This window comes from Ranitomeya variabilis, chromosome 6 (genome assembly GCF_051348905.1).
Source record: "Ranitomeya variabilis isolate aRanVar5 chromosome 6, aRanVar5.hap1, whole genome shotgun sequence".
In the NCBI taxonomy this organism is placed as follows: Eukaryota; Metazoa; Chordata; class Amphibia; order Anura; family Dendrobatidae; genus Ranitomeya; species Ranitomeya variabilis.
Window position 1 is genome coordinate 45,109,910 of NC_135237.1, and position 16,743 is coordinate 45,126,652.

Genomic DNA, 16,743 nt, shown 5'->3' on the forward strand with positions numbered 1-16,743 from the left:
GACCTCAGCGAGGGAACCGGCAGCGTTGTTTGTTTAAATTTCGCGCTTTTACTTGGTTACGTGAAGTCCCGGCTTGTGATTGGTCAGGGCGGCCATGTTGCCGGGACGCGGACCAATCACAGCAAGCCGTGACGAAATTACGTCACGGCTTGCTGTGATTGGTCCGCGTCCCGGCAACATGGCCGCCATTAACCAATCACAAGCCGTGACGTCACGGGAGGCTGGACATGCGCGTATTTTGAAAAGCGCGCGTGTCCAGCCTCCAGTGACGTCCCGGCAACATGACCGCCATTAACCAATCACAAGCCGGGACGTCACGGGAGGCTGGACATGCGCGTATTTTGAAAAGCGCGCGTGTCCAGCCTCCAGTGACGTCCCGGCAACATGGCCGCCATTAACCAATCACAAGCCGGGACGTCACGGGAGGCTGGACATGCGCGTATTTTGAAAAGCGCGCGTGTCCAGCCTCCAGTGACGTCCCGGCAACATGGCCGCCATTAACCAATCACAAGCCGGGACGTCACGGGAGGCTGGACATGCGCGTATTTTGAAAAGCGCGCGTGTCCAGCCTCCAGTGACGTCCCGGCAACATGGCCGCCATTAACCAATCACAAGCCGGGACGTCACTGGAGGCTGGACACGCGCGCTTTTCAAAATACGCGCATGTCCAGCCTCCCGTGACGTCACGGCTTGTGATTGGTTAATGGCGGCCATGTTGCCGGGACGCGGACCAATCACAGCAAGCCGTGACGTAATTTCGTCACGGCTTGCTGTGATTGGTCCGCGTCCCCCCAACATGGCCGCCCTGACCAATCACAAGCCGGGACTTCACGTAACCAGGTAAAAGCGCGAATTTTAAACAAACAACGCTGCCGGTTCCCTCGCTGAGGTCCCAGCTGCGTCGGACAGGTGAGTATAGCGATATTTCTTATTTTAATTCTTTATTTTACACATTAATATGGTTCCCAGGGCCTGAAGGAGAGTTTCCTCTCCTTCAGACCCTGGGAACCATCAGGAATACCGTCCGATACTTGAGTCCCATTGACTTGTATTGGTATCGGGTATCGGTATCGGATTGGATCCGATACTTTGCCGGTATCGGCCGATACTTTCCGATACCGATACTTTCAAGTATCGGACGGTATCGCTCAACACTACCCGCGATACTAGGTGCATACCTGAGCACCCTGATGCAAACTCGAGTAGCGAGCACTTGCGCTCAACACTAATGACGACATATTCAATATGATCACCTAATGTTATCAAATTATTTGTAGTACCTTTGGGTACAAAATCCGCACTATACCCCTGGATAAAATCCTTGAAGGTTGTAGTTTTCAAAATGGGGTCAGTTATGGGGGGATTTACTCAGTTTAGGCACATCAGGGGCTTTCCAAACATGACATGGCATCCACTAATGATTCTGTGAATGTAGTTTTGAGGACTTTGAGGGGTGCGGTTTTTAGAATGGTGTCACTTTTGGGTGTTTTCTGTCATATAGACCCTCCAAAGTCACTTCAAAAGTGATATGGTCCTTAAACAAAAATGGTTTTGTAAATTTTGTTGGAATGATGAGAAAATTGCTTGTCAACTTTGAAATATGGAAGTAAAAAGAGAATAGGTAATAAGTGGACTTTCACTTATTAACCTTCGTGAATGCCAGCTTATTGATCCCCACAGAGTGAACTGATCAGATAAGATTGTAGTATTGCTTAATGTGGAATCCCTTCGAAAAGAAGGGCTAAAATAAATAAATAAAAATCTCACCCTGGGGTAATAAATTATTTATTGAAATGATTTGATACATTTGACACAGACAGTGGTCTTTGCCCCAGAGAATATGAGATGAATACCATAGCTAGGATTCATAAAAGTTCTGCCAACTTTCATGTGCAATTACAAGAGACCTAGTCCTGCGACTGGCACCCACCACTGCCACAGCTGTTTCCACCCCCTGAACACTATTATTCACATTGGCCATGTATGTGCGGTGCCCCAGGGTCCTGGTCGTCGCAGTGGTATTGCTTTCCTCTCGGGGAGAGTGATGCTACGTTTGGAGGCAAGAAAGGATAACTGCATCCAGTTATCACAAACATGAAATGCATTCACACTCCAGGCCACCAGGGGGAGCTTCTGCTCCTATTTATTAGGTCACTCCCCATATATAACTGGTAGTCTGTAGGGAAAGTGGGTTCAGTTCCAGACCAGAGTCTGAGGAGGACAGAAGGTTAAAGGAGCTGTGCATGTCCTCAGAGCTGCAGCTCCCAGAAAGAGACATTGAAAAGCAGAATTGTATTGCAGCAAGCGTGAAGGAAGTCGAAGCAAAGGATACCAGAAGGGGACAGCCCCGCTCAGGCTGCCTCCTTCTGAGGTGCAAAATCCCAGTAGCCAGAACACCGAGGGAGTAAGGACCTCTACACCTTATTTCAGAGACCGGCAGGACAGCTAATTGCAGGTTACCTGCCCGCACCTACACCCAGAAGGCACGGTGATACCTACAGAGCTGGGTTATCTAAGAGACCCTATAAACAGGCTCAAGTCGCCAGTCACACGGGTTTTGTCCTATCCTATATGGGTATGGGGGACAGAGAGAGTGAAACATCACATCTGTGAGACCCTTACGTGAAGCCATAGGCAGTAAGGGACTACACCACTGCAGCGCAAGAGAAGGCTACTGCCCTGTGATCCGGTACCCAGGACTATGGATGCTGAAGTCTTCAGTAAAGGTAAAGAGACTGCAACCTTGTGTCCTCTTTCTTCACTGCGCCTCTCACCATACCACCATCTACACACCGGGAAGCCCTGGGGATATACTTCACCTGTGGGAAGGTATACCATCTGGCTGCCATAACATCACCCCAGCAGCGTCGGTCACCTTGACTGAATACCACAGGTGGCGTCACGAACATAAACTTTATCCCTTTAATGACCTTTCCCTTTTATATGGACGTCCCCGGGCCACGGACCGGGTCAGCCACCGTGACATCCCCCTGTGAACCGAAGGACCCGGTACGAGTAACCCCTTGCCCTTACGGGGCGCTCTATATGCAAAAAATGTTACATCCAAGATCTGGATATTTTTTAAAACTCAAGGCGGCATTAAAGACATTACAGATACCATCTTCAATAGAGACAGCTGTGATGACATTTCCGACAACCATCAGATTTCTTCCCATCTGTGCAGTGAGTTATTTTTCTAGTTACTTGATGTTATAATGATTCACCTCTTGTGATTCAACACTCTATGGCACAAGGTGTGAATCAGTCCGTCAGTTTTCTCTGATACTTTACATTTTAGATGGTGTATGATAGCTGATACTTATATGCAGATAACTCTACTTACAGAATTACACCTTCACCACCTCCGGCAGAGGAGAAGCTGGAACCCAATCTTAGGAGATCTCCGTCATCACACAGCCGGAGCGCTTCTAGAGAGAAGGGAGGGTATGTGACATTTCCACATGCACATGTTATTATACTGTGTTATAGAATGCGCCATCTAAGTTCCAATCTGCATGGGGAACCACATCATGCTTCTAGGGTGTACCCACACTGTGCTGATCCCTCATAGCTTACGTGTATCAGTCTTCCTATAGCTGAAAAATGGCTGAGACGCTGACATATAAATGGTTGGATATTTATTGAAAATTAAGTATTGAGTAGTTGTTGGTCATAATACTGAATGGTTGGGAGAGTTATCTATATATTAATTGTGATGAATGTCATGTCTCACGACTTGAGAAATCATTTAATGTTTGCATTGCTTGTGTTCCATCCTTTCTTTCTAGGCAGAAGTTTGCCTTTCCCTGTATTTTGTCCCAACTCTCTCACTGTAGTCCTGTGATGTATGTTTGTTCACGCCCTCATTCTCCATTTTGTCATCATTCCTCCATCTGTATGCATCCTACTACATGTCCTCTGTTGAATATTCCTTTTTACCTGCTACTTTCATCATAATACAAGAATTTCAGTTAAAGCAACCCTCTTTTCCTGGAGTCTTCTTACATGAGATCGTGGCTGAGTTAAGCTGTCTGATTAATCGGTATGAACGTGAGTACAGGTGAATACGGAAGCGCCTAAAAGTAGAGGTCTATCCAAGCACTACCACGTTCTACATATCCATGAGTCAGAATAGTAAAAAGGAATATCCTACCTTCAGAGACAGTAACTCAAGGTCTGTGCTGAACTTCAGTAAAAAGGAATAGCCTGCCTTCAGAGACAGTAACTCAAGGTCTGTGCTGAACCTCAGTGGAAAAGGACATTTCCCAGATACACAGTAACCCAGTTCCCAGCCAGACCCCAGCGTGCATAGAAGCACACACTGCAGATAAACAGTGAGAAGTATAACCCTCATCATCCACTCTTCCTGCCTGCAAACAAATCATGTCTGAAGCGAGGTATACAATGTCCCTACCAGACTTACAAACACAGGAAAGAGACCCAGATCCCCATCCACCAGCTAGTGAAAGGGGAAAACGTACAGTCAAACCTACATGGATAGTCATGGAGAATTTAGAGACTGAAAAATGTGTTGTATATAGTGATGTGTCTTCACTATGGGAGAAAGTGCTGAGTCACATAGACACTGTATCAAGGCCTGCTTCTCACGAGTTACCACTTGAGGGAGCCCTAGAACAATTATGCACAGCATACCAAAGGTATATGGAGAAGACTGACCAATACATTATTCTCCTGAAGAAACTGAATCTGCCAGAGACTTTAAAAGAATTGCAAAGTTTCCAGCAGCTTAATTCTGAAAGAGACTACACCGTACGCAACATTAAGACAAAGATAGAGGCTAAAATTGCACGGACACCAGATGCATCATCTCGCTCATCCAAATCGTCTAAGCACTCAAAACGCTCATCTACGTCAAGTTCATCAAAACATTCCACTCTCAGCAAGCAGCTTATAAGGGCACGTGCTAAGGCAGAAACGACTAAGATACAAGCAGCCTTTGCGCAAAGGAGAGCAGAAATGGATGCAGCCACAGCACAAAAGAGAGCAGAAATGGATGCAGCCACAGCACAAAAGAGAGCAGAAATGGATGCAGCCACAGCACAAAAGAGAGCAGAAATGGATGCGGATGCAGCACGCAAGGAAGCTCTGGAGAAGGAATGTGAGCACGCAACAGCCATGGCGGAGTTAAGGATCCTGGAGCGAGCTATCAGTGGGAGTCAAAGAGACAGCATCAGTTTGTGTGAAGTGGAGGCGGAGGACCCTATTGAACGCACAAGAGACTACGTGCTAAGCCAAAATGGCGAACCGCAGATCATCACTAACACTCCTGATGGCGTTCATGCTTCTCCAGGACACCAGGATGCCGATCCACTTACAGAATCCTACACTCAAGGTCAGTACAATGCTCCCAAACTTGAACTTCCTTCGTATTCCAGTACGCGCCAAGACCCTGCATCTCATCAAACTCCACAGGCTATTATCTACACGCAACCCAATATACCGGCAGGTCATTATACTCTCGACAACCGCACAGTGCCAGCTCCGCATGTAGCAGAGACTATACCCACCAAACCGGTTGCTGGACTAAATGCATATGCCACTCCATACTTACCCACGTTTCAAGGCCAAGACATCTCCACTCCTATGTACAACACCGCTCAGCCCACATTCGTGCATCCTAAGTCAGAAAGAACAGACATGTCCGACTTCGCAAGGTACATGATTCGCCGCGAACTTACTAAAACCGGTCTCACAAGGTTTGACGACCAACCTGAAAATTACAGAGGTTGGAAAAATGCCTTTAGAACCGTAACTAGTGACCTTGGCATCACTGCTGCCGAAGAGCTGGACCTGCTAATCAGATGGCTAGGACCACAGTCCACAGAGCGTGTCAAGAGACTCAGGTCTGTACATACCAGTAATCCAATGGCTGGTCTCATGGCTGCATGGGAAAGACTAGAGAAAAACTTTGGCAGTCCAAAAGCCATAGAGGATGCACTGTTCAAGCGTCTACAGAGTTTTCCAAGGATATCAAGCAAGGACAGTTCAAAGTTCCTAGAGCTCAGTGACTTGCTGTTAGAGCTCCAGCTGGCCAAGGCAGACACCTACCTACCTGGCCTCAGCTACCTGGACACTGCTCGTGCAGTAAATCCCATTATCTCCAAGCTACCGTACAACGTGCAAGAAAAGTGGACTACACTAGGGTCAAAATACAAGAAAGACCATCAAGTGTCATTTCCTCCATTCTCCTACTTCTGTGAGTTTATAAAAGACGTGGCAGAGCGCAAGAACGACCCAAGCTTTTCCTACCAAGAATCCAGTGGCCCAGCTTCACCTCCTTCTAAATACGTCAGCGCACACTCGAACGACAGAAACCGCAGGGGTCCAGTGTCAGTGAAGAAGATGGATATTCTTCCCTTACCAACTCCAGCCCCAGGCAAGAGTAACAAGGATGAAAAGATAGAGAACCCAAATGGTGAATGTCCCATCCACAAGAAGCCACATCCCTTAAAAAAGTGCATCGGCTTCAGGAAGAAACCGCTCCAAGAACGCAAGGAGCTTCTAAAGAAGTTCGGGGTATGCTACAGATGTTGTGCTTCTACTGAACACCTTGCTAAAGACTGTAAAGCTACAATTAAGTGCATGGAGTGTGACAGTGAGGACCACGTACAAGCACTCCACCCATTCCGTCCTGACTCTACACTTACTCCTTCCCCCACCATGAGCCATGGCGGGGAGGATGCAGCTCAAACTGCAAGCCATACCACAATATCTTCTTCATGCACAGAAGTCTGCGGAGAAGACCTCTGGGACAAGTCCTGTGCGAAGATTTGCCTGGTGAACGTGTATCCCAACGGTCACCCAGAGAAAGCTGTGAAGGTGTACGTCCTTCTGGATGATCAGAGCAACCGATCACTTGCAAGGTCAGAACTCTTTGATATGTTTAACTTAAAGGGAAATGCTTACCCTTACACCTTAGGTACCTGCAGTGGTGTTACAGAGGTTTATGGGAGAAGGGCCAGTAGTCTTACAGCGACATCTCTCGAGAACACCGTCGAGATACCGTTACCTACACTGGTCGAGTGCAACCAGATTCCATCCAATCGAGAAGAGATCCCAACGCCAGAGGCTGCTCTTCATCACCAACATCTCAAGGGGATAGCAAACAAGATACCAGCCCTCAACAACAGTGCAGATATCCTGATTCTGCTTGGCAGAGACATTTTCCGGCTGCACAAGGTGCGTCAGCAAATTAACGGACCACATGATGCACCATTTGCCCAACGCTTAGATCTAGGCTGGGTAATCATAGGCATTGTTTGCATACATAAGATGAAGAGACCTAACAACATCTCCTCTTACAAAACACACATCTTGTCAAATGGTCGCAGCACTCATTTTCAGCCATGCCCACATCACTACTGGGTGAAAGAGAAAGTGAGCAACACCAAGTGGCAACAGGAATCCTTCAACAACATGAACACGCACCAGCCCTGGGATGAAAACCTCGGGTCATCAGTGTTCGACACTACAAGTAGCGACAACAAGTTGGCACCCACAAGGGAAGATAAAGAATTCATAAAGGTTATGGATAAAGAATTTGCTCAAGATGACTCCAACAGTTGGGTAGCTCCTTTACCCTTTCGTTTCCCAAGAGTGAGGTTGCCGAACAACCTGCAGCAAGCAACTGCAAGGTTCTCATCCTTAAAGCGTACCCTAAAGAGGAAACCAGAGATGGAGAAGCATTTCATTGACTTTATGCAGAACATCTTTGATAGAGATCATGCTGAACCTGCACCGCCACTGAGGGAGGGAGAAGAATGTTGGTATCTTCCATCCTTTGGTGTCTATCACCCTCGCAAGCCTAATCAGATCAGAGTGGTGTTTGACTCCAGTGCTCAGTTTGAAGGTCTCTCTCTCAATAACCTGCTCCTAACTGGGCCCAACCTGAACAACAGCCTCCTTAGAGTATTGATTCGCTTCAGACAAGAACCTGTTGCCATAATGGCTGACATTCAGCAGATGTTTCATTGCTTCATCGTGAAAGAAGACAACAGAAACTATCTTAGGTTCCTATGGCACAAAGACAACAATGTCAACAATCAGGTCATAGACTACCGGATGAAGGTCCATGTCTTCGGCAACAGTCCCTCACCTGCTGTGGCGATCTATGGACTGAGACGGACAGCCCAGGAAGGTGAGAGAGAGTACGGTTCCGATGCTCGGCAATTTGTAGAGAAGAACTTCTACGTGGACGATGGGCTCAAGTCCTTGCCCACAAGTGAAGATGCAATTGACCTACTCTCCAGGACACAGGAAATGCTATCCACATCAAACCTCAGACTCCACAAGATTATCTCTAACAGTCAAGAGGTAATGAACGCGTTTCCATCTGAAGACCATGCCACAAACCTAAAGGACCTCAACTTGGGTTCTGATGTTCCTCCAACACAGCACAGCCTTGGTATACTGTGGGATATCAAACGGGACACCTTCACTTTCCAAGTGTCACCCTACGACAAACCCTTTACCAAACGAGGAGTCCTATCTGTCATAAATAGCATCTATGATCCTCTCGGGTTTGTAGCACCCATCACTATTCAAGGCAAGATACTGTTAAGACAGCTTACAGCCGAGAACACGGATTGGGACACCCCGCTGCCAACTCAGAAACAGCAAAGGTGGGAGGCGTGGAAGAAGTCTCTGAAGTTCTTAGAGCAACTCCAAGTCCCACGTTGTTATTCTCCAAGATCACCTTTGACTGCAATCAGAAGAGAAGTCCATATTTTCTCTGACGCATCTACAGAAGCCATAGCCGCAGTAGCTTATCTGATGACCTTAGGAGCTAACAAGGTACACTGTGGTTTCATCCTGGGTAAAGCCAAATTAACTCCAAAGCCTGCACACTCTGTACCCAGACTCGAGCTTTGCGCTGCGGTATTGGCAGTAGAAATTGCTGAAGTTGTACAAGACGAAATGGACATTACAATTGATTCCTTTACCTTCTACACAGACAGCAGGGTGGTACTCGGGTACATACACAGCCAAACAAAGCAGTTCTATACATATGTGAGCAACAGAGTAGAGCGCATCAGAAGTTTTTCTACCCCTGAGCAGTGGCATCACATCTCCACCGATTTAAACCCAGCCGACCGAGGTACAAGACTCGCAGCTGCTTCTAAGCTTGGTGACAACATGTGGTTGACGCCTCCCAGTCTCCTGTACAAAGACTTCTGTGCGAACAACACCAAAAATGCTTATGAGCTGGTGGAACCAGAATCTGACAAGGAGATAAGACAAACTATCTCTGCTCACTATACTTCAATGACATCTAGGCAAGGTTTGAAGTCTCATCGTTTTGAACGCTTTTCAAGCTGGTCCTCCGTTGTACGAACTGTAGCTCGCCTCATTCACATTGCTAGCTGTTTTACTAAGGACAAGCCCTCAGGGTGCCATGGTTGGCACGTGTGTAAGAGTCGTCTTACTGCCGACGACATAGACCATGCTGAACAAGTTATCATCAGGTGTGTGCAACAAGAAGAATATTCACATGAAATTGGCAGTATTACCAAGGGAGTCAGCGTGTCCAAAAACAGCACTCTACTCGGCTTGAATCCAGTAGTCGATCATCTCAAGTTTCTAAGAGTGGGTGGATGTTTAAGTAAATCAGACCTATACGATAAGGAGCAGAACCCTATCATCATTCCAGGTCGACATCACGTCACTACTCTGTTGATTCGGCACTATCACGAACGAGTACAGCACCAAGGCAGACATCTTACTGAAGGTGCCATCAGGTCTGCTGGCTTGTGGATCATGGGAATGAAGAGGTGCGTCTCTTCAGTTCTCCATAGATGTGTCAAGTGTCGAAGGTTACGAGGAAAACACCAACAACAACAAATGGCGAACCTCCCAGCAGATCGACTGAGCATGGACCAACCGTTTTCATATGTTGGTGTAGACGTCTTCGGGCCATGGTCGGTTGTTACCAGGAAAACCCGTGGAGGAGCCGCGAACAGTAAGCGATGGGCTGTCCTATTCACCTGTCTCAGTATCCGTGCAGTTCACATCGAGGTTATTGAATCCATGGATACCTCCAGCTTCATCAATGCCCTAAGACGATTCTTTTCCATCCGGGGACCTACCAAGCAACTCCGGTCCGACTGCGGTGCAAACTTTGTAGGAGCCTGCAAGGAACTGCAGTTTGACAACTTCTTGTCCGACAATGGATGCACTTGGGTATTTAACCCTCCACACTCTTCACACATGGGTGGATCTTGGGAACGCATGATTGGTGTTGCACGAAGGATCCTCGACTCCATGTTGCTGGACCATAAACTTCCCCTTACTCATGAAGTTCTGGTCACTTTCCTCGCAGAAGTGTCAGCCATAATAAATGCTAGACCTTTGGTTCCAGTATCATCCGACCCCGATGCTCCAACGATCCTTACTCCAGCTACACTTCTTACACAGAAGACTGGAGCTGCTACAGTTCCGCCTGGGAATTTCGATAACAAGGACATTTACAAATGTCAGTGGAGACAAGTTCAACACCTGGCTAATGTGTTTTGGCATCGCTGGAAGACCGAATATTTGCACTTGCTTCAAAACCGTCACAAATGGCAGACGCCCAGTCCCAATCTCCAAGAAGGAGACCTTGTTCTCTTAAAGGATAAAGAGGCTCATCGTAATGACTGGCCAATGGGACTTATTACCAAGGTCTTACCCAGTGAGGACGGAAAGACTCGTAAGGTAGAAGTTAAGGTGACAAAAGGGGGCTCTACCCGAACCTTCTTCCGCCCGGTGACTGAACTCGTGCTGCTTCTACTAAAGGAAGACATCACATGAACTGAACATGGTCCCGACGTTGCTCACGGCGGGGAGCATTCCTCCTTGTTCCCTAGTTTTATTGGATATTGACATTTTCCATTGGATTGAACTGTTAATATTCCCTTTGGATTCTGGGTTGGTGGAAGAGTTGGCATGTTTGCGGCTTCCCCAATCTGAAGATGGGTTTTATATACTTGGACTTATCTTTCGCTATGATCTACGGGTCGACAACAACGAGTTTTGGACTTTAAAATCTTTGATGTTTTTTATTGCATGCATGTTTTCTTTCCTCTTGTTTTTTCAGGTTCGAACGACTTTGAAGAATTACGGACATCGTGAAATACAAGGATTTCAGACGGGGAGTGTCATGTCTCACGACTTGAGAAATCATTTAATGTTTGCATTGCTTGTGTTCCATCCTTTCTTTCTAGGCAGAAGTTTGCCTTTCCCTGTATTTTGTCCCAACTCTCTCACTGTAGTCCTGTGATGTATGTTTGTTCACGCCCTCATTCTCCATTTTGTCATCATTCCTCCATCTGTATGCATCCTACTACATGTCCTCTGTTGAATATTCCTTTTTACCTGCTACTTTCATCATAATACAAGAATTTCAGTTAAAGCAACCCTCTTTTCCTGGAGTCTTCTTACATGAGATCGTGGCTGAGTTAAGCTGTCTGATTAATCGGTATGAACGTGAGTACAGGTGAATACGGAAGCGCATAAAAGTAGAGGTCTATCCAAGCACTACCACGTTCTACATATCCATGAGTCAGAATAATGAACACAACACATAATATTTAAAGGGTTTATCTACTTATTTTCTTTTTAACATGTGCTTGGGACAAAAGATGAGCGATTGCTCACAGTCAGAACATCATTACCACTTCAGAATCTGCATTTTTCTGCAATTGGATTTGCACAAAACCAGCAAAATGGTCGGCCAGCCAGTATTTTGATGAATTGTTTTGGGGGGCCTGGAAAAGATTCCTCTTGTTCTTAAACCTTCTCCAACTCCACCACAGCTAACCAATCTGAGTAGTTTTGATGCAGACTGAATTTATAGGGATCGAATCTGGTGGCCAAATTTTGGCAAATCTGCCCAAATCAAATTTTAGGAGATTCGCTCATCTGTCCTTGGGACATGATTTTGTGACACTTACTAATGTATAAGTATTACAGGTTCTCCTCCTGCATTTATTACTGTGCCTTCCACACAATCTGTGTTCTCCTGTTCTCAGAATGTCAGTGGATGGAGGAGAACGTGACCAAAGCCTCGAACATGAGGAAGATGGATTGATCTGGCCACATACTACTCCTTCAGCAGAGCCGTGCATTCTCGTGAGGAAGGATGTACTAACTATGGACCGAGAACCTGTAATATTTATATACTAGTAATTGCCACAAAATTATATCCCCAACACATCTCATCTGATAAAATAAAGTGACCAACCCCTGTAACTGACAATAAAGTTATGTAGAAGATGTCTGAGACAAGGTATAATGTCAGTATCAATTTCTCATGCCTGTCTCTGTGCCTAGTTATCCATGCTTATGACTACCAAAGAAGAAAATATAGAAATATTGAGGTTTCTTCTGGTGCTGAAACCCACATGGAAGATAATACATGATGCACAAATAAGTAGTAATACTTAATACTTATATAAAATTAAATTAAAACAATTAATACTGTTTTCCATAAAGTAGTTGAAGCAAACTTGTTTGACTCCAGACTGGGATCTTCATTAGCTTCACATTTTCTACCCCGGTCCAGAGTTGATAAGGCTTTTGTTTCGAGCACCTTATATATAAAGGGTTTTTTTTTTATTATAAATGAAATAAAAACTGTTTCTACCGATTTGAGAATGATGGATTATCTTCTAAGTGTCAGCTCCTGAAGGTTCCCCCAGATTTTTATTTTTTTGGCATTATAATTTCTCATGGCTCTACCAAGAAGGTTCCGAGATGGAGCAGCTAGCCACCAAAACGGCAAATTAATTCATATTTTATACTTGCTCGATTAGCTCATATGGTAATCAGATATCAACACCCTTTTTTAAGGTAGAATTGTTATAACAGTATTTTACTAGGAGGCACCTTTTTCTGCAAGGTCAGTTGACTGATTAAGAAAACATCATCCCACCATAAAGTCTAGTTTAGACGTCAATGATTTTTCCTATATGCAATAATCAGTCTGAGTTTTATCATTGTTCTTTATCAGAGTTTCATCAGTTTGGTCAGTGTGTCAGTTCTTACCATCATTAGTTTTCCTCGTATAAAAAAAAAACTGATGAAAGTTTCTGCTATCAAATAGTTCTTGAAAAACGGACAGCACATGAATGGCATACAAGTGTCGTCCGATATTTTCACTGATCTATAGACTAGCACTGGCAAGTTTGAGCCAACACTCTGATCAATATTGGACAAATCTCTTTCTTTTGTGCGGATCACTTACTTTAAAAAAACAAAACAAAACTCATACATGTGAACTACCAAATAGACAATCATAGGAGTAAAAAAAACCTGATGTTTGAAGGAGCCCTAATTGAGAACATCCTGTCCATCAGTCAGTATAATAAAATCACCCCACCATATTGACATCCACATACTAATTTTTTTTTCCCAGCAGAAGTGTTCCCTCTCCAGTTGATGATAAACATGATCTTCCTTCAGGGCGATCTCCGTCCCTAAGCAGAGGTAGTCTCAAGGAAAAATCTTCCAGGTACATTTGCACTAATTACAAGCTATTTCGGGTTATAAAACAAAAAATATGTGTGGGAAACTGTATAATATTTGATACTCTATCATTTTTTAAATCTGTGTTATTCAATGATGACAGAGTGTAATTACACGTGTGTTTTGATAACTGTGTATGCCCTGCTTTAGCTACGGTCAGATCAGGTAGACATCTTTTAGGTTACGCTATCTGTCAGATTTATTATACTGAAAGTGTAACGTGGTGCAGGGCCGGTAGCCATGGGCGAAGTGCTTGTCTCATACGCAAAGGCACGCAACATGAAGATGGAGGTCCTGGCTGGGTGTGCGTGCAACCAGGTACGGACTGGGGCTGAAATTCAGCCCTGGCATTTGAAATCACACAGGCCCATGTTGTCCCCGTCCCCAAGCACCACATGGGATATATTACTAATATTACTCTGGATGGAGGAAAGCAAGATTTACTACAAGACCAATATTTCTAATGATACCCGTGGCCTGGTGGGGTAAGTGACGGAGTCAGCAACTTTGTGCTTTGTCAAAACTTTTAACAGTATGGGTATCTTGAGAACACCGATTCTGTTAATAACGTAGCAGACAAGGCAGCCCACAACCAGACCGGCCCTTCCAGAATTGCCAGATGGCCAGTCCGGCCCTGCGTGCAACTAAGGCTTCTTTCACACTTCCGTCGGTACGGGGCCGTCACGAAGCGTCGCGCAACGTACCGACGGAAGTGTTTGCTTTCACACTTCCGTCTGCGTTGCCGAGCAGGAAAGATCGTGAGAGCGATATTTCCTGCTGGGCATGCGCAGTCTGAAACACTGGATGCGACGTACAGAAAAACGTTCCCTTGAACATTTTTCTGTGACGACGGGCCGCCAAAACCTGACGCATCCAGTGCACGACGGACGCAACGTGTGGCCATACGTCGCGATCCGTCGGCAATAAAAGTCTATGGGAAAATGCAGGATCCTGCAAATTCGACAGATTGCGATGTAAGCAGAAAGATGGAAGTGTAAAAGAGGCCTAATAGTGAAGTGATACGCCTTGGCAGGCTGCCTGTTACCAATGACTTTGACTGTCCACGACAGGTTGATAACCCATTCATCAAGGGAGACCACTACTTCTTTAAAAACTTACTTTTACTGAACAGAAGTTTGATGACAACATTATACATGAGATAGCGGGCACATGTCGTACGTTTCTACATCACAGAACATCTCTATACATATTCTTTTCACTTCCTTTGCTTCTCTGGTTCCAGTCTCCACTAGTCCCACTTGTTTATGCACAAAAAAACGCTACCTAGTACCACATCACAGTCTGTGAAAGTCATCTTTTCCTCCAGCGGTTCCCTGTCTTTTCCCTCATAAAGAGATAGTGCCAATATGGCTGAAACTAGCTTGCTGCTTGTTAACACATAAGGAACTCCCACCTGGGACACTCTCTTCTCTTTCCACGTTCTGGTCCGTCTTGTTCCAGAAACCGTCTTTCTCAGTCTCCTAGTCATTCGGTTAGTCCACTGACCTGTCCCCCCTTGATCACTGTGTAGCTCCGACAGCACTATGTCTCTCTTGGTGTTCATGATCTCGCTATCCTCTGCTCTGGTCTCCTCTCGCCACGACACCTTTGTTATACGGCTCTGCAGACTACTCGGATCTCAGGTCCGTCTCTGTTACTCGCTGGGCCAAAACTCACTTTCTCCCACTGTGGGCTAGTCCCAACACTTAACTCTGTCTTAACCTACTTACTGTCTGTTGCTGGGCAGAACACATCTTCCTCATAGTACAGTGCAAAACACTGCAATGCATCACAACACTATTCACATTACACATTGTCCATCTCCTTACAAAAGGGTCTGAATATGACTGCTCACATCCCTCATTGTCTCTGCAGCAGATCCATCTGCATTATAAGCTGCAGAGATCAGCAGCATGTGAAGGTGGGATGCATTCATGTGTGCCAGGGAACGCAGCTCTCATTTTTCCTCCACTTCTACGAGCCACCCAAGACTGAAGAACATGTAATATTGTTCTCCCGACACATGTTTTTACTTTATACTAATTAATAGAAACCATGTGCAGCTTAAAATCGTGTACAGTTTTCTTGAGAGTTCAGAAATCCTCTGCTGAAAGACAGATGTGCCAGGGGATGTGTCAGACGATTCGTTTTCATGAATTAACGAACGATTAAATTGAAGCAGATGTGTTTTCTAACAGCAAGGCTTCATGTGATGGATATCTGGGCTACACATCACCGTGCACCATTCAGAAAGATAATCTCCTCTGGCAGTTTATTAAAAATATCATGCAAGGAAAATCGGCCCTAATAAAATGCATATAAAAATCCAATTTTGAGCATTTTTAATAGTGGTTTTTTTTGTAATTTACAACTGACGATTTTCAAATTCTTTAGAGATGCCTATGAGAAAACGTCAGGAAAAAACACCATAGCCAGAGTATGCTGTGAATAGAAAAAAAATTACAAACACCCCCCTCACCATCATTGCAAGAGGACAGCATCGCTCTACACTGTGTAGTGGTCACAGCTGAGTGCTGCAGAACATCTCCAAATCCAATTCTCCTATTCTGTACTATACATTGAATATTGCTTCTCGGTGAACCGTCATGATCATCAGTATCTTGTGATCTGAAAACCCATTTACGTTTGAGGAAGGTTTATGAAATTTTGTGCATGGAAAATATAATATAAAGTAAGAAAAAAAAAAACACCTCTCTCCTTTCTCTCCAAAAGCCAAAATCAGGAGTGGAACAATCAAAGAAAGAGTATAGGCCGGTGTCCCACTTGCAACTGCAGTGCGAAAAACTCGCGCAAGTCTCTCGCCTCAATACCCGGTACTGCCACCGGCACTCGAGACCGGAGTGTGCGGCTGTATGTATTTCTATGCAGCTGAACGCTCCGGTCCGAACCGCCGGCGGCAGTGCCGGGTATTGAGGCGAGAGACTCGCGCAAGTTTCTCGAATTGCACTCGCAAGTGTGACGCCGGTCTACTAGAAACACGTCATCACGTCTGTATTTCTCACCCACTCCTGGTCTTGGCTTACAAATAATGATATAAAGTACTGACCAAATTCTAAACGTGTGAACAGGTGGACTAATTTGGAGAAAAAATATATGTAATTGGACTTTTACTGATGCCGTGATACCAAACTATTTATTCCACTATATAACCTGCATGGTTAAAAAAACAAAAACTAAATAAAACCAGAAAGAAATGGT

At 45.2% G+C, this 16,743-nt stretch overlaps 1 protein-coding gene across 5 annotated transcripts in view; it reads left to right on the forward strand.

Moving 5' to 3' along the window:
• Positions 1-16,743, forward strand: part of ARMC3 (armadillo repeat containing 3) — a 137,108-nt gene that overhangs the window by 103,589 nt on the left and 16,776 nt on the right. For 3 of the 5 annotated variants that reach the window (XM_077268355.1, XM_077268358.1, XM_077268356.1), the window contains 2 exons: positions 3,346-3,444; positions 13,415-13,510. In XM_077268355.1, coding sequence (XP_077124470.1) covers positions 3,346-3,444; positions 13,415-13,510 — 195 coding nt within the window. The remainder of the gene's footprint in view (positions 1-3,345; positions 3,445-13,414; positions 13,511-16,743) is intronic. The other 2 variants (XM_077268357.1, XM_077268359.1) reach the window with 1 other exon arrangement.